The 27,692-nt window shown below is 38.3% G+C and overlaps 1 protein-coding gene across 1 annotated transcript in view; it reads left to right on the top strand.

The window, feature by feature from the left end:
* Nucleotides 1-27,692, top strand: part of LOC122788658 (deleted in malignant brain tumors 1 protein-like) — a 1,289,564-nt gene that overhangs the window by 585,598 nt on the left and 676,274 nt on the right. Inside the window, exon 22 of the mRNA XM_044055554.1 lies at nt 5,871-6,130. Within this exon, the coding sequence (XP_043911489.1) occupies nt 5,871-6,130 (260 nt within the window). The remainder of the gene's footprint in view (nt 1-5,870; nt 6,131-27,692) is intronic.

Raw genomic sequence — 27,692 nt, 5'->3', positions numbered from 1 at the left:
TGATTAGATATGTGTGAATGTAAGCAAATGACATGTACATATGTGTGTTTGTGTATACTTGCACTTACATACCTGCATAACTCAGCAGTTATGCAGAATGCACACCTTTCAACTCTCCCTCATTTTGCAGAATGTTATTCAGTTTTTTACATATTTTTGTCCTGCCCCCTCAAAAAATGTTTGATTTTCTGGTAAATTACTAAAGACTACAGACAAGTCAATAATGCTAGGCAATAGAGTCTCAACCTTCCTATTGTTCATAAAGTGCTTCCTGATACAATATCTGCTCTTCTATTAACTTTTTAAGTGAGTTATAGTAATATTTAAAATTTTCATTGATTCTGTTCCCCATTATTTTTGGCTATGTCCAGAACTCTTTAGCAAAAAAGTTGCGAGGTATGCAGGCAACCAGATAATGTACTGCAGTGCCAGCTGAAGGACTATACATTTATGGGGTGGGAGTGCACTATGGTTGTATTGCCAAGAATAATATGGCTTCAATATGCACAACATGCATATTCCTAGCTACACCCCTGGTTGACCATATTCTGTCCAAAGACAACCACAAGGCATTCTATAACTATGTCAAGAATCTAAATGGCAATGCTCAAATCTGCTCTGAGCTACAACAGAATGGCATTAAATATACTGATCCCAAAGATATTGCCAATATCCTGGCAGATCGATTCAGTGCCAACTTCACCCCCCCCTCACACCCTAAAATGCCCATCTCAATACCGGAAGATTGCCAAATTCCGGTAATAATGGCCACACAGGTAAAAAACTCACTCTCCAAAGCTAAGAATACAGCATCGATGGGACCAGATGACATCCCGGGCTGTGTACTACATGAACTACACAATGAACTGGCACCTCACCTAAGTGTCATGTTTAATTATACCCTCACCTCAGGCTTCATGCCCACTGAGTGGCGCACAGCTACAATTATCCCACTCCACAAGGGGGGATCCACCTTGTATCCTGGGAACTACCACCCCATCAGTCTGACGAGCCTGCTCTGCAAGGCCATGGAACTTATAAACAAAGACATTGGCAACCTTAAAACACTGGACCCCACCCAGTTTGGGTTTGTGAAGGGCCGATCTTGTCTCCTGAATCTGATTGACTTCTTTGAATCAGTCTCCAGAGCCGTGGACGAGGGTAAGGCAGTCCACACAGCCTATCTGGACCTTGCCAAGGCCTTTGACACCATCCCTCACTCTGGAATCATAGATAAACTTACTAAGCTGGGCATTAATCCCTACGTCACTCAATGGGTTGCCAACTGGCTTACTGGCAGAACACACACTGTAAAAGTAGCTGACTCCAAATCCAGCTCCAGACAAGTGACAAGTGGAGTACCTCAGGATTCAGTCTTGGGACCTCTCTTGTTTGGCATCTACCTCACTGAAGTACAGGCCAACACTAAGGGACTCTGGCTAACAAAGTTTGCAGATGACTGCAAACCGGGAGCCATTATTGAATCCTCAAATGATGTGGATACTCTACAAAAGGGCCTTACAGAAACAGATGCTTGGTGCCAGAGCCATCGGCTCAAGCTCAATGCCAAGAAATGTATAGTTATCCCCTTTGGAAAAAAATATGTATCCGTGAATTAGCACATAGGTGGCAGTACACTAAACACCGAAAGTGTGATAAGAGACTTAGGGACACAGGTGGACAGTGGTCTCACCTTCAATAACCACATCACCACAACAGTCAGGAAATCCTTCTATGTGGCACACCTCATCACTAAAGGCTTTTCATCCAGAAAAAAGGAGGTCATTGTCCCACTTTACTCATCCCTCATTAAACCCATTATAGAATACAATGCCCCATTTGGTATGTACCTCTCAAGACATCTGCAACAACTGGAAAGGCCGCAGAAATACCTCACTAAAAGAATCACAGGCATAAAGCAGATGCCCTATGCTGACCTCCTTAAAAAACTCCAGCTATACTCTGTCACATATCATCTACTCTGAGGCAATCTCTGCTTAACATACAAGGCCATGTCAAACTCAGAGCTGTTGGACATGCTACACTTAAAGAAATCCCAATCACTCAGAGCCACACGCTACAGGGATCTAAACTTTGTCATCACAATAAATAAACCATGCTGAAGGGATACCAGAGACTCTCCAGACTCTGGAATAGACTGCCCATACATGTCAAGCAGAGCACCTCTTTGGCCCTCTTCAAAAGGAACCTTGATGATTGGATGGAAGAAAGGAAATTCACCCCGGGGATCACATCAGTCGCCCTGCTAGACAGGGTTCCAGGAAATTAAATAGTGTGGGAAGAAATAGCCAGGGAATTGTTATAGCTAGGCTTGTATAGGCCCTAACGCCGACAGTCTAGTACCAACCTATGTACCTATATACTCTTCAGGATCTTTTACCTGAAAATCAATGTTTCTGACATCTGCTGATAGGATATACCAGGGAATCACATGGGAATCCTCTTCTCCAAATAAACTGACATCAATATTAATTAAAAACTTTACATATCACTCATATAATGGTGGAAAAATCATTTTAAGAGCAAAGGTGATCCAGTCAGATATGAATCATACTTTTAGAAAATTAATTTTATCTACCAGTAAAAGAGTGGTGATTTTTTTTGCATGTCTACCTATACTAAGAAATAAGTCATTATGAATGTCCAGCTAAAACTTTTTTTCTGGATTTTCCTTTAAGCTGTAACCTTCTATGATGTGGGTAAGCTATAAATGGTTTTCGGAGAATGTTCTAATTTAGAAGTAGTAGGGAATTAATCAATTATCTACATTGACTAAGTACACATGTTTCATTATTCTGGACTGATCATCATACATGTGGGCTAAATACTTATACTCAGGCCACGGGATTCATGTGTATAATACACTTTTGCATAAATGCATATAAATGCATTCTGCTGACTGTGTTTATACAGCACCTGTTACTACCACAGTTCACTGACGTGGTACTTACAGCTAACATGAAGACAGCACACAGACAAATGTAGTACACACTGCAGTAATATGCATCCTAGTGATACTGAATTAATTGCTTTGCAGCATTGTAAAACCTTCCTTTCTGTATATGATATATTTGCTGGGGGAGTGCCAGAATACAGGATGAACCTTTAGACATCCTTCAGTGGCTTTACATAGGCAACTGCCATAAAACTCTTCATATGTCTTTTTTAAGGTGACAGAAAAGAGTAAAATCCCAAGAAGGAAAGACATCCCTGATCAGTATCAGCAAGAAACTACGATTCCTCATAAAATCATCCAAGGCTAGCTTTGAAAGAAAAATTGCCAAGGACTCCAAAGATAATCACAAAGCGTTCTTTAGCTATGTCAAGAATCTAAGTGGAAACTCTCAGATCTACTCTGAGTTAGTGCAGAATGGCACAAAATACACTGAACCGAATGATATTGCCAACATTATGACAGACAGGTTTAGTGTAAACTTCACCCCGTAAAGGGCCCATAACCATACCAGAAGAATATAGAGCCCCAGGAATCACTGACACATAGATTAAAACAGCCCTATCCAAAGCCAAAAACACAGCTTCAATGGGACTGTACGGTGTCCCAGGCTGTGTCTTACATGAACTCCAAAATGAACTAACCCCTCACCTAAACACACTGTTCAAACTCAGCCTCTCTACAGGCTATGTACCCATAGAGTGGTGCACAGTAACAGTTATCCCACTCCACAAAGGTGGAGCCACAACAGACCCCAGGAACTATCGCCCTATAAGCCTGACTAGCCTGGTCTGCAAGGCTATGGAGCGCATCATCATGGAACTCATTAACAGAGACATTGGGAACCTCCAAACATTGGACCCTACCCAGCTTGGCTTTGTTAAGAGCAGATCATGCCTCTTAACCTGGTGGACTTCTTTGTGACAGATACCAAGGCTTTAAACAAGGGAAAGGAGGTCCACATAGCCTACCTAGACCTTGCAAAGGCTTTCAACACCATTCCCCATTCTGGTATTATAGACAAGCTCACCAGCCTGAACATAAACCCCTATGTCATGAGATGGGTTGCCAATTGGCTCATGGATAGAACCCACACAGTGAGATGCAGGCTTAAGGTCCGACTATAAACTGGTTACAAGTGGCGTCCCTCAGGGCTCAGTTCTGGGACCCCTCCTGTTCGGTATATACTTCTCAGAGGTACAGGCAAACACAGGAGGACTATGGCTGACCAAGTTCACAGACAACTGCAAACTGGGGGCCATAACTGACTCTCTGGCTGATACAGACTTCCTCCAGAAGGGTCTCACGGAGACGGATACCTAGTGTCAAAATCATGGCCTCAAGCTAAATGCCAAAAAGTGCATAGTCGTCCCTTTTGGAAAAAAAAAATACCCGCAAACTACCACATACGTGGTAGTCCCCTAAATACAGAAAATGTAATAAGGGATCTGGTGACCCAAGTAGATAGTACTTTCTCCTTTGATAATCATATTGCCAAGGTGGTTAGAAAATCCTTTTATGTGGCCCACTTAATCACAAAAGGGTTCGCATCTAGAACAAATGAGGTTATTGTGCCCCTCTACTCATCACTCATCAGACCCATCATAGAGTACAACGCCCCATTTGGGATGTACCTCACAAGACACCTGCAACAGCTGGAAAGACCACAGAAGTACCTCACCAAGAGGATTACTGGCCTCAAACAGATGCCCTATGCAGCTCAACTGAAGAAACTCTAGCTGTACTTGGTTGCATACCGTTTACTCAGAGGTGATCTCTGCCTGACATACAAGGCCATGTCCAACCCAGAATTGATGGACATGCTCCACCTAAAAAAAACAAATCCCTGAGAGCCACATGCTCTAGGGATCTAAACCTCACCACAATGATACATACGACTTGCTGGAGGGATAAATTCCTGTCCCAGAGACTCCCCATGCTTTGGAACAGGATTCCAATCTACATTAGGCAGAGCCCCTCTCTAACAGTCTTCTAGAGAAACCTTAATGAGTGGATGGGAAACAGAAAATTCACCCCGGGGATCACTGTAGTAGCTCTACTGGACAGAGGCACAGGGAACTAATGGCTCTGCTGAACAGAGGCAAAAGGAACTAATCTAAGGGGGCAGTGAAAGCCAACACATTCTGGCTAAGCTTATAGATACCCTCGGGCAGATAGCCTAGTACTTACCTATGAACCTATTACCAGTAACTCTTTTTGGCATAGTTGGAAGACATACCATAAATTACAGGATGACTGTAAGGCAATTATCAATTACTTTGCACCAAAGTAAAACTTTAATTGTTTACTAGAGGAATTAAGAGACAGTATGGTTAATATAACATTGACTGCATTCATGTGTAACCAGCTATACTAGATCTTCAAGATATGCCCATGCATAATAAGCTGTTTATTGTCAAGTGATAACAGATAATTCTAGAACAGAAGTTGAATAAATGAGATATGTTCCATCACAGAAGTTCTGTGGTCATCTTGATACTTTGGTTATATACAACTCTACAAAATACATATCTGAAGCTTGTCTGGGTGCTGCAAAGCTTGCATTACTGGTGGTAGGGAGCAGCCTCACATTTTTTCCTACTCTGTGTCCTTACAGTTTGTTTTCTCAAGTAGATATTGAAAAGGGCATAGCCCCCTGCTTACCTGATGGAACAGTAAATGCCTTCTTTGAATAAAGCAGATTTAGTCAGTTTGTTGTACTGACGCCTCTTTTGTTAAATTAGTTTTCACTTTGTCTGACATCTTCCTAAGTACAACCATGTGAGTAAATTGTATACCGTGTATGTGAAAAAAATCTAAAGTTGTTATATTTCTTGATTTTCATATGCAAACAGACATTTCATTTTTAAAGTAATGACATGTTTTTCTTTTTCAGGTGTGTGAGAGACAGTACTTACATGCCCTTGTATTCATCATACCATAAGGTAGTTCGATTTAAATTCCGTTCATTCAGGTTCTTGTACTCCCACGATGAAGTATACATTCAATGCAAACTAGTTGTCTGCCAAGCTTATGACAACTCATCTCGCTGTTCGCAAGGCTGCATCTATAGACACAAGAGAGAGATAAGTAATTTAGAGCACAAAGTAGAAGTGGTGCTGGGACCAATTCAGTCAAAAACAGAAACAAAAAGAGGTAAATACAGATGTATTACATTCACAATAATAGTAAAACCATAGGACAGAAAATCTATTAGGACCTGCATCTTGAAAGTGCTGTAACTTTTATTAGTTTATTTATTGACTGACTGACAATTGGGTAAGTTGAATGGTCTCACTGTTTTTAATTTTGTCCTGAGTGCATATGAGCAAAACACAGTCGTATAAAGCACAATATAGAATGTAGATCATGACATGAGTATACAACTCAACAAAAACACAGCAGAAAATAATAGCACAGTGTGCATTACTGAAAAGATTAACACTTTTTGGCAAAGGTACAGTATAATTTAATATAAATGGAGTAAACTATTAGGAGGACATCTAAAAATGTACAAATAGGAAGACTGTCAGGTTGATCTCACAAGGTTACGGAAATATTGGAAGAAAATACTTGCACAGACTGTCCAAATTTGTTTTTTTTTTCTGACATCAGAGATTAATGTTTCTTAAAATGAACTTGCTTGTATATGTTATATAACTATACTATTAACAATTATCTATGAAATGCTAGCTTTTTTTTAATATTCTCTTTTCATTTGCTTTTGAATTAAATTAATGTTTTCATGTTGCGTAAATCTCCTGGTAAGTAAAAATAACTTGCATGAGCTAGCTTAGAGAAAGCTCTTTCCCATGTTCCTGTTGCAAGAAGTCTGTAATGTGTTACAGCATCCCTGTTAGAATTTTCCAGGTGACAGTTTGATGACTTAATTTACAATCCTGAGTGTAAAGGTAGAATTTTGTAAAGATGGGTATGTAGTTTAGAGTGATTCTTCTGGCTACTGGCAACCAGTTTAATTATTTTTTAACAAATCACTGTAGTGGCTGGAAGAACTAGCAAGTCAAGCAAAGTGATAGTTTATTAACTGGGATTTGCATGGTTTGTTTTCTGGGCAGAATATAGAGTGATAATGCAGAGGCAACCTTCTAACAATAAAAGCCAGTAGAATGTAGTGGAACTAGACAAGCACAGAAATAAAATAACAAACCAGTGACCACAAAATCTTTTATTGCATTTGCTTCTGACGTCTCAGCTACAAGTCTTCAAGGAAGATAAAAACTAAGAAAAAATCACATGTATATATACCCTGGTAAATAATCCAATAAAACAATTCATATATCAGACATATTTAGAATCCTTAAAGCAATAAAGCTACCAACTACAATAAAACTCTCCAATTAAATTCTGAATTCATCCCCTTTGGGCTTAAAGTGTCAAACTTGAAAATATAAAGTGCTTCTTTATATAATAACTTGCTTTTTAAACATGAATCAAGGGGAACTTCATCAATTCTTTCTAACACCTTTTTTACAAACATTTTGTGGATGACATTTTTTTTCATTTGGCATGGTAAATAGGAAGATCTCAATAGATGTGTGGGTTACTTGGAAGCACCACCACTTATTTATCAATTTCCTTGTATTATTCTCTAGAGACAGTCAACGTTTTAGATATAATGTTAGTAAGAACATGTTTGGAAGTTTATCCACTAAGATATATAAGAAGTCATGCAGGAAGAATAACATATTAAATTGTTTTAGTATGCACCCTAGGCATATTACCAAGAATGTGATAAAGACTTAGGTACTCAGGTGTAGGAGATTGCATGCAGACCCAGAATCCTTAAATGAGGCCCTTGATGTATTATGTACAGAACATATGCATACAGACCCAGAATCCTTAAACGAGGCCCTTGATGTATTATGTACAGAACCTATGAGCAGGGGCTATAAAATTTGAGATATAAAAAGAACAATAGAGGAAGTTAATATGATAGAGTGGAATAAAATAAAACCATTATTTTCAGATACGTCTCCTGTAGCATCAGAGAATAGAAAGGCCATAGATACTAAGGTAGTAAATAGGGTGTGGTAAACATATTCTGGTGAAGTCAACAGGATTTGTGAGATTGTTAAAAGGAACTGGCCTATTCTACTGATGAACAGTAAGAATCTGAAGCAATGTCTGTGTTATAAGCATAGGAGGTCATACGGGCAGTTCACCTCGGAACGTAAGGGTACATATGCATGCAGGAATTGTAAAGTGTGCTGCAATATTTGGTCAACTTGTATAATAGTACACCCTGTAACTTTGAAACCCATCGAGTTTTCCTTTTACGCAGATTGCTCCACCAAAAATATAGTACATATGGCTAAGTGTAACCTATGCAATTGTTTTTACATAGGTAAGATTAATCGTATGCTTAAGGAGAGGGTGCTAGATCACCTGAATGATATACGTAACAACAGAATGACTAATGCACTAGCCAAGCATGTATCTGAAGTTGGGGTTAGTCATAGTTTTAAATTTTTGGTTTTACGCAAAGTATATGACAGCTTAAGAGAAGGTGATGTATATAATAAGACAGAATATATTTTCTTGAGGTGGATTGTTGATTTTAAAGCGTATGCTCCCCTGGGTTTGAGTAGTCCTTTAGTCTCTTTAAAACCTCTTTTGAAAAAAGAGGTTTGCCTCATTAACCATAATTAGTTTTTATTGGATGTTTATAGTATTTATACTTTTAATATTTGCTCAGTTGTATTAAGGTCTGAAGAAACGGGCAACCATGAAAGCGCTAACCTACTTTTGTTTTTGTACTCTTGTATTTTAAAGTGTTTTATTCTCATCCTTTGACGCCTTCTTTTTTACAACCTTCTAACAAACATAGTGGGATAGTTTGGGCTAGGACTAGACAAGCAACAGGGGAAAGTAAGTTAGTCAACTTGTAGCACTGACTTAACTGCTGTAAGGTTCTTGTATAGTTATTTCAGTGTGCGTTTTGAAGGATAAGGAAAGAACCATTATTAAAGCCAGATGTCTTTGATGTGTAGCAGCGAATAACATTGCCAAATGGGTCTTTGTGTATTGTTTGCTTTCATCACTACTCTTTTTGGTGTGCCAAAACCTCTACTAGGTGAAAATGAAATGCACACGTGAATAAGACTGAATAAACTACAGTGAAGGGAAACAGCTGCATTTACCATTGCAGTATCTTTGTAATGCCAGCTATGCAAGTAAAGGGTCTGAACTTACCAGGATCCGTGACACTGGTAGATAGAGCCTTGATTGTGACCCACATGACCAGAGTTTGATTAGTAGCTCAGGTGTAGGAGGGAAGAGTATGGGAGGCAAGGACCATCTATTTGTTACATTACTTACCCAAGGTAGAGGGAGGGGTTCCTACCTGTGAACTGACACACGTCCAGTGATGGGGTCAGTGCCTTAATTTATGTGGCAGAGAAGAGGAAACTGGAGTTAAGAGATTCAGTGTGTGTGGTGATGCACATGCCATGTCTCTGCCCAGTTAAGGCATATAAAAAGATCCCCAGAGCCAACACAGCTATTGGAGGAAGTGATTAGATAGGTGGAAGTGTAGTAAGTGAAAGGCGGGTTATGATGATGATTGATGGAGGTGGAAAAAGGGGGAGATTATTGTCTATAAAGGAAGCAATGCAGGGGGTGGGCAGGATTAGATGTAGGGTGATGGAGTGAAGCACAGCAGAGTAAAGCAGTGCTGTGTGTAGTGTATATTTTCCATCCTTAACTTCCAGTACCAAAACAATCTATTGTAGAGATATTCAAGGAGGCATTTAAGTGTTTCATACAGCAGGTATGACCACCATGTACACTAGATTGCATCAGCTGAGAGAGGTACATTTGCCTCAGATGGTCAGAACTATTGTCCTGTTCTAGTCCAACTATGAGATCATATAATCTTTTGTGTGCCAGACAGGCATAAAGAAACTGAGTCCATGTTATAATAACAACATATAACTAAGATATATTTAATACATAATTCTCAGCAGGTTAACTGATTATATAAGGAGAGGAGAAATCCACCCCAAATGGAAATAATGCATACAGCGGTGCTTTTATTTATTTATTTTTTAAGGGAAACGCCACTTTCATATCCAATCGAACCATAAAGTTAAATGGTCTGTAGAAGTTGCTTTGAAATAGTTGCTCACTTAGAGTCTACATAAAATGCTAACCACATCATAAAATAGCAAGCAGTTCTACTTGTGATAAACTGTTTCTTGCTTACAGTGTCAGCTGGGAAAGTTAGAAAGGGTTGGCTATTGTAGCAATCTTTTTTGTGTAGGATTTTCTTGAGATGATGTTTTACATGGTTCAGAATGGAAACCCTAACAGCTGGGTAGTGATGCTGTGCATCTGTTCAAATCCAAACACAGAGCTGGGGTAGTGATGCTGTGCATCTGTTCAAATCCAAACACAGACATAATATGCATTACAGGGGCCTTCAACAGGTAGGTAACTACACCAGGCAAAGCAACATTACAAAGGGTAAATAGTAACAGCAGATCTCAAATCCAAACACAGACATAATATGCATTACAGGGGCCTTCAACAGGTAGGTAACTACACCAAGCAAAGCAACATTATGAAGGATAAATAGTAACAGCAGACCTCAAATCCAAACACAGACATAATATGCATTACAGAGACCTTCAACAGGTACAGCTGGGCATCTGTTTAAATCCAAACACAGACATAATATGCATTACAGTGGCCTTCAACAGGTAGGTAACTACACCATGCAAAGCAACATTACAAAGGGTAAATAGTAACAGCAGACCTCAAATCCAAACACAGACATAATATGCATTACAGGGGCCTTCAACAGGTAGGTAACTACACCAGGCAAAGCAACATTATGAAGGATAAATAGTAACAGCAGACCTCAAATCCAAACACAGACATAATATGCATTACAGGGGCCTTCAACAGTTAAGTAACTACACCAGGCAAAGCAACATTATGAAGGATAAATAATAACAGCAGACCTCCCTTGTAATGGACAATGTGGCTTGGCAGGAATCTGGAACTGATAAAAACTGTAGCAGATATTAATTGGTTACAAGCTGCCTATATTGCCCGGAGACTGATTACTTCATCATTTGTCTGTTCTAATTTCTCCAAATCTTTCGGGTTTCTAATACCATGATGGGAATGGACCCCATTCCTAAGTCAAAGTATGATTAAAGTTCATGAAATTAGTATTGTTTCAATCTTTGATGTCAGGCAAAAGTGCTGTTCGCAGCACCCACAATGTGCCCAGTAATGACTCCTTCTGTAATTCGTATGGGGTTACATGGATTGGTAACATATCTAAATATGATTGTAAATTCTTTTTTATAAGACTCATGGCTCCCACTACTATTGGAACTGTCTGGGTATCATTCTTACACATTGCTCTCATTTCTGCCTGCAGATCCTGATATTTTATGACTTTGTGTCTCTTTGTACATAAGACACTATAGTAACTGTGTGTGAAGATTTCAATTATCAATGCTACTTTTATCTTCTTTTCTTGGACCGTTATATCCGGTTTTCTAGCATCTATCTTTTGAACTGCTGGTAATGGGTGATCCCATGTGATATAAACTTAATTTTCTATGATCCTTTGTGACTCATGTTTCCAGTCTTTTTCAGTCACTTTAATACCATAATGTTTGCACAATCCCCAGTGTAACAGTCTCACTACATTATTATGCCTTTCAGTATACAGTCTGTCTGCCATTAGTGTGTCGCAACCAGCAACAGGGTATGTGACTGTTTCCAATTCAGTTTTACAACACCTACATTTGTCTGTTTCTTTCACATGATCAATGGACTTTATAAACCAGCATGTACGTAGTCCACTATCTTGGACTGCCAATATTAACCTTTCATTTCTTGGTTTGAATTTGCCTCTCCTTAACCATTCCTGCATTCGTTCTTGATCAACATGAGGCTCTTCCAGATGTTTTCTATGCTTGCAACTATATTTATGTTTTTTCCACATTTCTTGCCTTCTCATCTGGTCCATCAATATATTATTTCTTTTGTTTTTTGGCACATTCAGTTGCTGCCTGGTTTTTATCTACTTCTGGTTTGATTTCCATTCCTGCTTGACATCAATATGCTTCTGCTAAAATAAGCAGAGAAGTCATCTTGGATTTATTCTCCTTATGTTTCAAAACGTTCACTACATTTGGATCTTGTGAGGTCACTAGATATGTGTGGAGTCCAACAATTGCAGATCTAAATATGTAATCAATTTCAAAGAGGCCCATCCCTCCTTCAGAATGGGAAATATATAATCTTGGTATACACTGATTTTTATAAATCATTTGGTGAGTATGAAGCATTGTTCTTGTTTTAATATCTAATCTATCTAACATTTTTTGGGGCCAGTCAATCACTCCAAAACTATAACTTAGGACAGGAAGAGCAAATCAGTTTATAGTTTGGATCTTGTTCCTAAATGTCAATGCTGTTCTCATCATTAGGTCTTCTAAAGTATTCCTTACTGAGTTTTATTTGCATTTGTTCATGTTTTATTGCTGATCCTTCAATTACCAAGTATTTATACACTCCCTCTTGCTCAAGTTCTTTTATACCACATTCTTGTCCCAAACTGATGTTTTCCTGATGTTGCAGTTTTCCTTTTTTAAAGGTTGGTTTTGCACATTTATCAAGACCAAATTACATTCTAATATCATCTGAAAAAGTTTTGACAACCTGCAGCTGTGCTTTCAGTTCCTCATCTGATGAGCTATACAGTTTTAAATCATAGACAAAGAAGATGAAAAGCCATTAGACTTTGTTGTTTTTCTAGGAGCCAAATTGTAGCCATGGCCTAAGCTGTTAAGTAAACAGCTTAATGGAGTAATGGCAAGGCAGAATATCAACAGTGACAGAGAGTCACCCTGGAATATCCCCCTTTGAATTTTTATCCCTGGGATAATAATCTGTCCTTTATCATGGCTTAATTGCAAAGTGGTTTGCCATTGTTTCTTGTTTACTGTAATGTAATCAGTCAGTGTAGGATGTATCTTATACATTTTTAAGCACTCTTTTTATCCATGAATGTGGGATACTATTAAATGCTTTTTTGTAGTCAATCCATGGCATACTTAGATTCTTCCCCTTTTTACAGTTGTCCACTATAACTTTATTTAACAACAAATGATCCTTTGTTCTATATGACTTTCTTTTATTGCTCTTTTGTTCTACTGCCATAATTGAATTTTCTTCTAAATGACTATAAACTATCAGCGTCAGTTCCCGTGTATAGTTTATACGTCGTCGGAAGGCAAGTTATTGGTCTATAATTTTTAGGGTAGCTTGCAGGTTCACTCTTAAGTAAGAGCATAGTTTTGACTGTTATTAGCCAGTGTGGTGTCTGTTCGGGGTGTGCATATAAATAGTTCTTACTCATGGCTAAATCCTCTTGCAAAGATGTTAGTACGTTAACCAAAAGTTGGGTACTGCATCTGGGCCTGGGGCTTTCCATTTAGAGGCTTTTCTTAACTTTGTTTCAATCTCTCTGGCTGTTTTTTCATCCCATTTCATATCATGTATCTTTAAACTTCGTATTCTTTCTTTTACTTTTTCTATACATTTTGCATCTTTCTTATGTTCCACAGGATCTTCATAGATACTTCTCCAAAATGTATCTACTTCCTCTTTTTTTGGCAGTTTTTCAATTCCTTTTACCTTATTTCCCAATTCTCTATAAAACTTTTTTGGGTCATCAATAAATTGCTTATTTTGTACTTTTCCCTTATATTTATCTGTGTATCTTCTAAGTTTTTCCACCTGTGCTGAAATTTTTAGTTTGTTATTTGTGATAATGCATAACAGATCCTGGTCTATTCTAATACTGTCCATTGCTTTATTCACATCTATCTTTCTTAGTATTTTTGTTGCTCTATTCCCTCTTCTATAATCTTCTAACAGTGGCACTCTGTCTTGATTTATAGCTTTCTCTATTTGATACTTCCATGATGGTATTCGATTTCTCCCTTTCCTTTCCCTCACTACCCTATAATCTTGTGGTAGAACTTTATCAGTTATTAATTTTGCAGCACAGTAATATATCCTGTTTACTTCTGTTATATCGCATAGATCTCTATGGACAGTCCTAATTACTGCATTCATTTGTTTTATCAGACGTTTTAATTTTTGGGTTTTATTGACCTGCTATGTTATATGGGTTGGAGACAGTGGCATTGACAAAAAGGCAGGAGTCAGAGCTTGACGTGGCAGAGTTGAAGATGTTAAGATTTGCACTGGGTGTGACAAGGATGGACAGGATTAGGAATAAGTATATTAGAGGGTCAGCCCAGGTTGGAAGGTTTGGAGACAAAGCCAGAGAGGCAAGATTACATTGCTTTGGACATGTGCTGAGGAGAGATGCAGAGTATATTGGGAAAAAGATGCTAAGGATGAAGCTGCCAGGTAACAGGAAAAGAGGGAGGCCTAAGATAAGGTTTAAGGATGTGGTGAGAGAGGACATGCAGGTGGTTGGTGTGACAGAGCAAGATGCAGAGGACAGGAAGAAACGGAAACAGTTGATCTGCTGTGGCTACGCCTAATGGGAGCAGCCGAAAGAAGAAGAAGAAGATTGACCTTCTGTAGCTATTTTCTCAATGATCTTAATATAGCTATCCATGTCCATTAAAACAAGCAACTCTTCTCTTAGCTCATTTTCTTCTAAACTGAGGGCACATCCCTTGTTTTCTGTTTCCTGTGGGCATTCTATAGAAAGTTCTATAGCATCTTCCTGTGGCACATTCTCTTCAATTTCATCCTATGTCATCTGTTGCTCTGTCATATGGGAACTCACTGGCCTATCACTCCTCAACATTGACTGCATCAGAGTTTCCACACTTTCCTGTTCCTTCCCTTGCTGTCTAGCTTCAAGTGAACATTTATACTGGTTACCTGTGGAACGCTCCAAAATATCTTGATATGGCACCTGACCAATTGCTTCCTGTTCCACTGGTTTCCCCTTAATTTGGATATCCATTGCTCTATCCTGTTGTGGTGCTTTCTGCATTTGATTTTCTACACTGAATCCCTCTCATTGCAGCTGCTACATAAGCTCAAATTATATTTCTTTGACTTCTTCATTACTAATCTCTTTTTCTACTTTTCATCTTCATATTTTTTGTATTGTATAGTTTTCCATATCTGGATTCCTTTGCCTGTATTTCTCTTCAAATATCTTTGGTGTTGATTTTTTGTATTGGTTAGTTTTGCTTTGTACTTTGTATAAATATTACACCATATTAAATCTATTTTCTTTTCCCATGTCCATATTTCTTCTTCACATGCCTCCTGTTCTTCTTGCTTTTCCTTGTTATGGGGACTCACTCCATCATGCTGTGATGTAGTCTGTATAAATAGTTCTACCTTAAATTCTTCATTTCGCAGGCACTCCATACCTTCAACTTCTACTTCTTTAACTTCTGCTTTACTAATTTTCTTTTCCATATTACATCTTTGTGATATTAATTTTTTATTGTGAAATTTTCTATATCTGAATGCCTTTGCCTATATTTCTCTTTGAATATCTCTGAGACTGCCTTCTCTATACTAGTTAACTTGGCTTTCTCCTTTGCATAAATATCGCACCATATTAAATCTCTCTTTCTTTCCCATGTCCATATTTCTTTTTTATATTTCTCAAATATCTCTAGGTTTTGTTGTTTATATTTTTGCACTTCCTCAGATGTTTCTTTTTCCAAACAGATCAAAGTTTCTTGATCTATATACTGTTTTTCAAAAATCTGTTGTATTAATGAAAGCAAATTTGTATTTGAAGCTTCTGATAGTTTTTCTGCGGAAGTATTTTTTCTTTCCTCTAATTTCTCTCTTAATCATTTTATATATCTTGTGTCTGGCAATTCTGGGCTTTTTACATAATAGTAACAATACATCATTTCTTTCTTATCCTTAATAGTCCATGCTATTGTCTTTATGGGACTTCTTTAGCCAATCGATTTTTGTGATTTTTTTTTGTGGACTGCTACTTCCTTCTACAACAGGGAGAACATTCTCCCCCTTGGCCTGGCCTAATCCCATTGTAGGAATGTTTCCGTATTTTGAGGATTCTACACTGTCATTTTTTCAGTCCTGACACCAGTGCACCTACCAGGATTGGGCACTTTTTTATCCTGGGTCTTGTGCTTTTGACCTACTTCTGTCCATGATATATGCTATATAAATAGTCTATATATTAGTGTCGTCTTGGAGAGATTTTGTGAAAAACAGGTTCTACTTCACAAAGTTACTGACCAAGACTTGAAGATGAATTCAGTTTGAGCACTACTATTCTCCTCTGCTTGCTGACTTTTCATCTCTCCATTAAGATGTCTGCTGTGTGACACTAGGCGTGTTGCCTATCCAGAGTCTGTTCCCAGGGGAATGAGTCTGAAAAGGTCCATGTTGGACAGTACTGTAACCAGGTTTAATTAATAAATAAAAAAATAAATAGGAGTGTTGCGGGAGAATCCATCATCTCTGAATGATTGTTTAACTGTGACATATTTGAGTGTTTTTATGGTTTTACTATATCTGAGCTTCCTGGTATGGAACAAGGGAATGAATGTACACACTGACATTGTTGTGGGATATTCCCAGGATTTATTTATTTATTTTATTTTTATTTTACATTTGTTAACCGGGATAGTCCAACTGGATACATGTCCATTTTCAGTGGAGGCCCGGGGAGAAAAGCTCCAAAGAAACACATATGCAAGACATACAAACAATATATTTTACGTGTTTCTAGTATATTCAACCAGACAATATAGATGAGCACACATTATTAATTCCTTCACAAAGACATATATAATGATCAATACATATACAAACAATAAAGTATGTTAAATATCTGTCTAGAGTCACATCATGCATCTGAATGTGGCATTGATAAGACTAAACAGTCCAATCAGGAGATTATGTGTTTAAGGGAAGAATTATAACAGGAGTGGAGTAGGACTGAAGTTAGTCTGGTGTGGAGCAGGGACATAACCATTTGTTGCTGAGATGGCTTTTGATAGATTTCTTAAATATGGATAGAGAAGATTCAAGGATAATGGATGGAGGCAGGAAGTTCCAAATGCTGGACATGTAAGATGAGTAGAGGGAGTGACCAGCATGGGTGTGTGATCTAGTAACTGTTAATAGTAACTTATCTGTGGAGCAGAGTTGCCTAGGACAGGAATACTGCTGAATTAGGTTGCTTAAAGCCAGTGTTTTATTTGGGTGGAGGAGCAGCTTATAAGTAATGATAAGTTGATTGTAGATTAATAAATTTGGCAGTTCAAGCCAGTCCTATTGTTTTAGGTTATGACAGTGATGGGTTCTAAAAGATGAGTTATTAGCAAATTTGGCTATTTGATTTTAGCAGGTTGCCAGTTTGCCAGTTTCTGTTTTGGATAGATTTGTTAGGATTGGGGATGCATAACGTAATGTTGAGAGCAAGTGAGTGCAAGCAATTGTGGTCCTAGCAGTATGGGTCAAGTAGGGTTTTTGTTTGTAGAGACTACCTAGCTTTCTGTGAGTGTTTTTAATAGCTAGATTAATGTGGATATCAAACTTTAACTTGTTATCAATGGTGACGCCTACTAATTCTGTGTGAGATTCGGGTGTGATAAGTGTACCATTTTTAGAGTGAATATTGAAAGTGGTGGTAAGGCTGGTATTTTGTGAGGGGTGAAATAGCAGGATCTTGGTCTTTTGGGGTTAAGAATGAGGCCACTGTCAGTAAGCCATTTTTCAACTGAGTGGAAATTATCCTGGGTTTTATTGTGTAGTTCTTGCAGGGTTGAGGCACTGCATATTATAGTGGAATTGTCTGCATATTGGATAAGGCTAGTGCTATTTGCTGCTGAGTGGAGATTGTTTGTGAAAATTTAGACTAGCAAGGGACGCAGTATTGATCCCTGAGGTACCCCAAGAGTGACTGGCAAAAGTGGAGACAAGTTATTGTTCCACCATACTGCTTGTTGCCTGACCCTAAGATCGTTGTCGAACCAGGAGATTGATTGGTTGTCTAATCCTAGGTTTTTGAGGTGGCAGATGAGTTTGTCATGGCTAACCATATCAAAGGCTTTCGATAGGTCTAAGAAAAGGGCAGAAGTAAGTTTACCATTGTTCCTGTTATGGTTTATGGTATCTGTGAATGCTAACAGAGCTGTGGTGGTACTATGACCTGGACGAAAATCATGTTGAGTTTGAGATATGAGTTCCTGATTTATAAGGTGGGACATAAGTTGATGATGGATGCATTTTTCTAATATTTTAGCCAGTGGAGATAGAATAGCGATTGGTCGGTAGTTGGATATGTCATAGGAAGTGCCCCCTTTGTGAAGAGGTATGATATAGGCAGTTTTCCAAATCAGGAGCACTGTAGCTTCAGTGATTTGTCTATTGATTAGTATAGAAACTGGTACAGCTATTTCTGCTGCTGCCAGTTTTAGAAATTCATTGGGGAGGGAATCTATTCCTAGTGTTGTGGGTTTCAGCTGGGATAGTAGTTTACTTATGTAGGAGGTTAGGGTGGGTTGCAGTTTAAAAGTGGGCATGTTGTTAGTGGAGGTGGGGAGACCCGTTGACAGTGAGATATTGTTGGGCTAGAGCTTGTACAGTTTCAGTAAATAATGTATTGAATGATTTGGCTATGTTGTCTTTTGTTAAACCTGATCTTGAGGGAGGGGTAATGGTTTTACCAGGGTGTAGTAACTTGTTTAAACCTGCCCAGAATTTCTTAGGCTTATTCATGTATTGGGTTTGATGAGTAATGAAGTAGTTTATCTTGTCTTGGATAACTAGTTTTTTGGTTAGATTCCTAATCTGTAGGTAGGCTTGCTGTGTACTAGGGCTTTTATTGGACCTCCAGGTTGTCTAGACTCGATTTCTTTCAGCTATTTTTTGCCTAGTTTCCCTAGTTAACCATGGAACTGGTTTTGACTTTACTCTAGTAGTTCTTGCAGGGGTGTGTCTTTTTAATATATCTAAGAAGATGGAGTTGAAGTGTTAAATAGCTTCATTTAAGGGTAGGTAATAAAGGTCAGACCAATTATATAGCTTTAGTTCTTGTCTGAAGTGAGTGGGGTTAAAGTGTTTTTTTGTTTCTAATTCTTTGAAGTATAGGACTTTGGGGGTGATGGGAGTTGTATTTAAGTAAGAAAGTAGTTTGATGGTCACTCAATGAGTCTGGAAGGGTTCTGGCTAAGTAGGAGCAGGGTATTTTATTTAGTAAGATCCAGTCTAATAGGCTTTCTTTTTTACTGTTTTTGACTATTCTGGTGGGCTGTTTGATTACTTGAGAGAAGGTATGAAGATTGATGCAGTTAGTGGGTTGTTGAGCAGAGCATGTGAGCCAGTCCATATTAAAGCCACCTAATACAATTGTCTCTTGAGGCGTGGATTGAGATAGCCAATGAAGGAATGTCTCCATGATAGGGATGTTATTGCCTGGTGGGATATATCCTGTTACTAGGTTGATGGCTTTTCTGTTAATTATTTTAAGTTTTGCTAAGAGAATTTCTGCTTTTTCTAAAGGGAGTGTAGTTACCTCGAGTTTAGTTATGGATAAGCTATTTTTGTACAGCAGGGCAATGCCTCCACCTTTTTTACCTAGTCTGTCTTGCCTAAGTATACTATATCCAGGTGGTAGGATCTTGGTATCTTGAGTAGATGGTTTTAGCCATGTTTCTGTTATACTGACTATATCAGGGGAGTATTGAGAGATTAGAGTGTGTAGTTCATGTGTTTTATTGTTTATGCTTCTAATATTTAGGTTTAGGAGGAGTAGACTGTTTAATGGCCTGGAGTTAAGTTGTGTTGTCTTGGGAAGCTGATGTGAATTGGTCAGAGGACTTGTATTGTTAGGTCCTGGGTTTGGCTGGATATCACCAGCTCTTAGGAGTTGGTGATGGACATTATGCATTAAGTTTGCTAGTTTTTCTAGTATGGTACAGTATTTTTGGGTTGCTGTTGATTTGGGTTAAGAGGTAAAGAGTTCAATATGGCTATAGCTTACAGCAGTAGTATTGTATAAGCTGGGGTTAATCGTTAGGGAGTAAGTAGATAGAATGGGAGAGAAATTGGCAGTGGCTTTATGGGGGTGTGTGAAGTTGTTCTGTTCTGGGTAGTTGAAAGATGAAGTGTGATAGGCACATAATAATAAGGATAGTAGTGACATTTGCAGGAGGTATGTCTTCATTATTAAGGAGAGGTGGTGATTGGCTGGATTTGTAGGTTTGAGTAAATGTGGTGTGGGAGGGATATGGATTGGTTGTTGGGTGTATGGGGGGAGTGGATTGCTATGTATAAATGTAGTTGACATGGAGATGGGTGGGAATTGGGGGTAGGGTAGGGGAGAGGAGTGAGCCCAAGCGTAGCAAGGGTGAACGGAGCGGGGCCAACCTGGCTGATGGAGGCAAGAGTCTGAACAGAAACAAACAGCAACAGCACTATCCTGTGTGATGTTGGGTCTGTATTACTACAACTTCTAGGTGGATAGAGTTTGTAGTCAGGGCTTGGAAGCCACGCACTTGCTTGGGATAGTTACGGCTATGTTCAAAATAGAAGCCGTAATCTTTGTTTTCTAGTTCGTATTCCAGTTAATTATCTAGCTTTTTTTATTTGGACAGTGGGAGCTTACTATTTGCAGTGATAGACTGCCATCTAATAGCCAGAAAGGGGAACAACACCACTAATTGGGTTAGTTAGATTCAATTATATGATCACAAAAATGGCTCGGAATACTGCCTGTCCGTGCGTGTGTGCAGCCAGAAAGTATTACAGAGACGGGAAAAACAAAATTTAAAAACCATAGGCAATCACCTGCACTATGTTACTTAGGAGAAAATATCTTGCAGACTGCAGGGAGGGAGCCGCTGATATGCACTAGTTGTAGCTGTCCAAGATGCTGGGTTAGAGCAGACAAGGAATGGGCTGCCCTTGTTATGCGAGGGGATGTTTAGGCTGTAAAAGATGAAAAGAAATGAGTAATAACCACTGTAACAGTTGAAAAGAAATGAGTAAAAACCATTGGTAGAGCTGGGTAAGACATATGTGTGTGGGTGAGAGTAAACTGGGAGATAAGGGAATTTAGGCGAGCAGGACTGGAAATACCACAGAGAACCATCACCAAGCAGTAGGCTAGCAGTTTAGAAAATAACTAATATTAGGGAAACAAAAGGATGGATATGTAGAATGGAGGGAATAGAGTCCGAGCTAATAGGCAAGGCTAGTTCTCACACTTAAACTGTAACTGCAACAACCATTACTACCAGGATACAGCATATATGCATCATTTAAACATTGCATGAACAGAGTAGCTCCGAAGGGGGTACAAATCTTAAACACTGAACAAATGACTATGCAATGCATCAAATATCAAAGTATAGACGCAGATACCATGCACCCAATGTATAGTCAAAGCAATAGGCAGTAAAGTTTCAACAGTTTACACGATTTGTTATCAGTATAGTGATTAAGGAAACAGCAATATGCTGTAGTAGTTAGTTTATGCAATGACATGAGCAGCAGCTCAATGATGACAGAATCCAGTATTTTACAATTAAACTGTTCATTAAATGTGGAGCAAAGTATTCCAGTATATATCAGTTTAATAAAGCTAGACCAATGCTATAAGCACATGCCGCATGGGATGAGGGAGATGTTCTTGTTGAGGAAAGAAGACTTAAAAATGGTGCCACAGTAGTGGGTGTATACTTATAGATTCCTATTAGGTAAGGAGTGGGGGAGGAGCAACACATGTGCTGAGGGAGGTACAGTAGCCTCTCCTGGATCGCGGCTAGCTTGGCTGATGGAGGCAAGAGTCTGAACAGAAACAATCAGCAACAGCACTATCTCGTGTGATGCTGGATCTGTATTACTACAACTTCTAGGTAGGTAGAGTTTGTAGTCAGGGCTTGGAAGCTGCGCACTTGCTTGGGATAGTAACGGCTATGTTCAAAATAGAAGCCGTAATCTTTGTTTTCTAGTTCGTATTCCAGCTAGTTATCTAGCTTTTTTGGTTTGGACCAGATCTGGACAATGGCAGCAATTATTTGGGCACACTACCTGCTGGATGAAGTCTTCTGAGAGGAGTGGCAGCTGCTATAAAGTGCAATTTGTAGAAACCTGATGGAAGGCATGAATACTTTCTAGAAGCCATTTGTGCAACCTAGAAGGAAAAATGCGTCATTTTAAAGTAACCCTCTTTAGTTGATAGGTATCTCTTTTGTACCTTTTCTTGCACTTAGAGTAAGAAATCATGAACTTGCCTTGTTACTCTATATTTTAATCAAGGGCTGTAATCTCTATAATGGATTCAAAGAGATTAGGCATGACCTATGCCACTGATCTACATTCCTCTCTCATGGAGACTGTGTAGGACAATGATAAAGATACACCTGAAAATGTTCAGGATACTGTTTCAAGTGAGATGGAAATTCTTTAAGAAGAGCAATTAAAAAGAAAGATGTCCAGTATAAATTAAAGAAAGTAAAGCTGGAGTTATCTCTTGCTCTAAACGTTTTGGGTTCTTTGGCTGATATGCCTTCACAAACAGGGTCTTGTATGTTCACTGAAGATGTTAGTTAATATGTCTTCAGTTTATGTGTGTGATGAACTCTTTCACAGTACCCACTAGAAAGCACTGGAAGAACTGTTGCTGCTCTCTATACTAGCAGGGTAGACTCATTAGTAGCATTCCTTCATTTCTACTTTAAAAATGGTTGTCCTACATTTCCACAACTAATCAAGTCTATGCTAAAATCTCTCAGCAAATTGGGATTTGTATGTTACTCAAGTCAAGAAAATTAAAACACAGGCATGTAGAAAATCAATCCTATGACAGAACTTCTGGGTCCACCTACCAGAAAAGATGAATTTTGTCATTCCCCTTGTTTATATCACAGATATGCAGGGTGGATTTGGGTTTTGATCACTTCTCAAGGGTAAACAATTACTCTTCCACATCTGCCTTGAATGTATGTGTCTTGTAAAAGGCATATCATGAGTCTGGAATTCAGTGGAAAGAAAAGTTGGTTTTAGCTGTATGTTAGTACTACCATGTTAGGTTAGTAGGTTAATATCAATACCTACAGACTGAAGATTTTATTTCTTAACTTCTTTTTGTTGGACTGGCCAATCTTTAGTCTTTTTACTTCAGAATGAAACTGGCCAAAGAGAAACTAAACAGTAGCTTTGTTAGGATCAAGGCTGGTCCCAAGGACAAATGATCGTCTCACAGTGTGCTACAGTTCTCAGGATTGGTCATTTACAAACGTTGTGTCTCTGAACAGTAACAGAGTTATTAGAGCAATGAGAATTTACAGTAAGCTGTCAGTTATCTGGATGACATGCAGGTGCAGAATAAGGTTTCAGCTTTCTACTTAAATGGGAAGCTTGTGTTTAGTTTACTGAATAGGACACACAGCATGTATTAGTGGATTCAGGTTAAAACACTGGGGGGGTTCTGATATCCTCGCCTGTCCCTGAGTCTCAAGATCTCATAAATCACTTGTTTGCTCTTGTCAAAGTGAACCAAAAGACTGCCAGAGACTACTGTGTACTGTTTTAGGGAGTGTCTCATTTTTCCAACATTGTAAGTCATAAAGTTTGTATATATAAGTTTCAGGGAATGCAAGGGGCTTGTTCCTTCTCATTGGGACTGAAAGCCCCATAAAATACTTATTTTGAATTGCACAATTAAAAGTAATGGCAACTTCTGACGTATTATGATTGAGTTATAATCTCCTCAAACAGAAGTGGTTTCCACATTCTAGGATATATTCTACAATAAATGGCTTGATGAAGAATACAATGCCATAACGATTCCTGTATTGTTATAGCCATTAAAATAGCTTATAACACCAGCTAACATAGTTTAATACCACTGTGTGGATAAGCAAAATAACATAGGAAAGATAGTAAGAGTCCTGTAATGTTGGAAGCATTATGATAGCTTATAACTTTTGCTGATTTAGGTTAGCATCATCGTAAGGAACCAAATAATAGGGGAACTATCAGAGGAAGATGGATGTGTGTGAAAAAGGGAAGGAAGGGCAGGAAGTAGGATAGGACTGAAGAAAAGGTGTGAAGAGGCAATAAAGTAAAATCATATAAGTTGTGTTTACGTGCAACAGGGGAAATGTGTTGGGGGGGTTATCACTGTAAACAAAAAGTGTTGGGAGATAGTAAGGGCTTAAATGAGGAGTGGTATCCCAGCTGTATATGTAGTACAAAAGACAAAGAAGTGAATGTGGCCAAAAGTACATTGTGGCTGGTAGTAGAATGTGCTGTAAGTAGGCAGATCTAAAATTCCACTGTTGAAACTTTTCTAAAAAGTAACTAATGTGTTGCAGAGAAGACATTGCTATTCCCTTAAGTGGCAGTCATGTCTAGTCTCTTTGTATTCTAGAACAGACACTGAAACTGCCAGGACGAAGCAGACAACCTTAACAGGAACTGAGTTAAAGGAAAAGTCTACCCTCTCCTACAGCTTAACTCAAGGTACCAGAATCTGTCCTGTACCTCATGAAACTTTAATTTTCTTGCTTTGGAATCAAAACAAGGGAAAATCCGCCCACAGTTTTTAAGTTCAACACCTCACACACTTTTGGTGAGTAATTTGCCTATGTCTGCAAGGCATAGCAAAGGCACAGGGAAATATGTATTTCACCCTGTCAGGAACTCCCCACAGAATTATAGGCAATTAGTCCTGACATCAGCAGGTCAGCAGCTGGTATACAAGAAAAAAGAGTCTATTGTGAAACTTGTTTTCCACTGCCATTTTGTAGAAAGGAAGAGAAGCAATATTAGTATCACCACTTCTCTCATCCTGCAGCACAGTACTCATTCAGACAGATCAGTCCTTCATGGGGGAGTGGGGGCCCAAAATATGGCAAATGTTTTGATATTTTACAAGAAAAAATATTTCTGACTTTTCCCTAAATGTCACAGAAAGCTTTGATACTACATTTAAATAATCTCAATATCATATAAAGTAGTATAAATAACCAACAGTGCACATCAGTCTTTATTCTTTTTCATTTATTGATATGGTTTGTCCTGCACAATCTCAGATTCAGTAAGATTGTCCAACCTTGGGGATCTAAACAGATGGTAACCCTAATAGCTGACCACATCTTTTACATAGTGATTCACTTGCAAGTGATGTTTTCTCTAGCTGTAACATCAGTGATAGTCTTATACAGAGATGTGCTGATATGCCATACTCAAGCATTATGATTTTGATTGTGTTAGTATGTTTAAATTTAACAAACCAATGGGTATCAATGCAACAGAAGTGGGAAAATGAAATATAGGAAGGCATTTGTGTTTCAATTTTAAAAATTCTACTAACGCAAATTCAGGAACAGATAGTTTCACATTTTGTACAGTGCCTGTAAAGTAATTCTAAACAAAACAGCAAGCACATTAGCCCATTTCACCAGCATTTATAATTATAAACAATTATTCTTCCTACTGCTGCAGACATTTGTAAGTAGCAGAAAAAGTTCTTTGAAGTGTTGATTAACAGCTCTTGGACTGCAGTGCTTGCTCAAGGAAAGAGTGATGGAGGGTCTGTCAATGACAAGTCCTACAAAAGACTGGAATTCAGATACTTTCTTTGGCCGGAGTTTAAAAACTGCTCTGAATTGCTTAAAATAGGTTCTGAGAGAAATGTATATGATAGTCATTCAGGAATAAAATTCAAGAATTCCTGCTACAAAAGGTGTATATGATGCCAGTGATTCACACTGCTTTCACTATATCACAATAGACCAGGAAGGCAACACCACTTCCTTATGTCTAGCATGGATCATATAAAGAGGACTAAAATGGATTATGGGAAGGGAATAAAAAGCACTAAGGCATCATCACATTAATATGTCAGACCCTATACTGACTATTTTTGTGGAAAAACATACTAACATTTTATAAAAAGCATCTAGAATAATATTAATGCATTAAAGTCAGCTGGAGAACAAAGATACAATGAAAAAAAGCAAAAAACATGTTGGGGTTCCAAGATAAAGATTTCCAGTAAGTAAGTTTGTGGACTTCTGAGGTACATGCCTGTCCCAATGATTATTTGCTTTGAATTCAGAATCACAGGTACCTCAGTCTGCCCTTAGAAAGGAAAGCCTCAGTGTCGACTGTACATCATGGTAGCAGGTGAATTTAGTACTGTTGCCAACATGGGTACAGGCAGACTGTGAGAATTATTAACTGTGATGGTTTTAGGAAAAAACATTAAGTAGTAAATATGTCTGCAGGCTCTAATGGATTAAGGAATAAGTCCCAAGGCATAAAAACATGGAATCATTACTAGGTATGAACAGGTTGTTTTACTAAGCCACAAGTGAGAGAAACCCCCAATAGCTGTATACTGGAACTTTTCCAGCATTAAAGGGAAGAAAAGAAAATATAAGCATTAGCAGCAAATACTTTGGGCTTTGAGAATTATTAAGGGTTTAGACTTTATACTAGAGAAAGACAACTTCATAAAACTGGAAGGCAAAATACTGCATGTTATCTTTTTTAATTTTTAAGAAGAATACTACCAATAAAATGTTGCACAGAAATGCTTAAATATTTAGGTTTTCCATCACTATGGAACAAATGTGACACTGAAAACTTGCGTACTTTGTATTAGTTGATTCCTACTTCATATTTTAAAATGAATATAGGTAAAGACTTTTCCTAATATTTGGAAAAGGATTTCATTAAGTCTCATGCTGTAAGGGTAGTTATAGATATAGAAGATTATCCATGGATCAAAAACAGAGTTATAGTTCCAGGACAATGGACTTATTTTTTTTTTTCTAATGTTCCGGTTGACTACTGAGAGAAAGCACAAATCACAGAAACAGTGACAGAATTCCAAGAACCTTCTAAAAATCAAGAATATAATATTTTTCGGGTCTACTTCAGAAAGATGAAAACGCAAACTCTCGAATGCTCACATGTGCGAATAATCAGAAAATCGAAAATGGTATTTTGGGATCACAGTACAGTGAAGACCGGAATATTTGCCCTTTCCTCACTGTAGTGCGATCTCAGAGTAGGAATATCTATTTAGAGGGGGGGGGGCACAGCCCCCCACAATACCAGTTTCGAGTTTTTGATTATTCGCTTGTGAGTGTTCGAGAGTTTGCGTTTTCGGTTTTATGACATAGACCCTATTTTTCACAGGTGTGTTTTAGAGGTCTAGAAGTAAATTTGAGAAAACTTGCAATCACTTGAAAACAGTGTGAGATATAGTACTGAAATTTACATTTGTAGTTTAGAATATAAAACGTACATTTCACATCAACCCTTACATGATGGAGTGATTTTCAGATTTCCATGAGAGAACAGAGTACTTTTTCACAATGCACTGCCACAGTCTAATTTATTACATGTTTTATTAATATCTTTCTCAGCATATAAAATATTGGTTTCCACAAATTACTTAGCATTAGGTCATTCACTTCCACTAGGAAGTCCTTGCAGTACACCTTATCAGAGACACAGCAATGATTTGCATTGTACGTGAGGGGAGGAAGCTATTGTGGAAGCATGTTTATGCACTTTTTGCAAGAAAGCTTATTAAACAGATTAACATCTTATGACCATAAAAACAGAAAAGGCAACTTAGCACTACAGCAACATGGAGTGTATGTGTTACTTTATTGTTCACTTTGCCTGACAGACGTGGTATCGACCTGCAAGA

This window comes from Protopterus annectens, chromosome 14.part0 (genome assembly GCF_019279795.1).
Source record: "Protopterus annectens isolate FY-2018-M chromosome 14.part0, PAN1.0, whole genome shotgun sequence".
In the NCBI taxonomy this organism is placed as follows: Eukaryota; Metazoa; Chordata; order Ceratodontiformes; family Protopteridae; genus Protopterus; species Protopterus annectens.
Note: the sequence above shows the minus strand (reverse complement) of the source record. Positions and strands in the feature narration are given on the sequence as shown.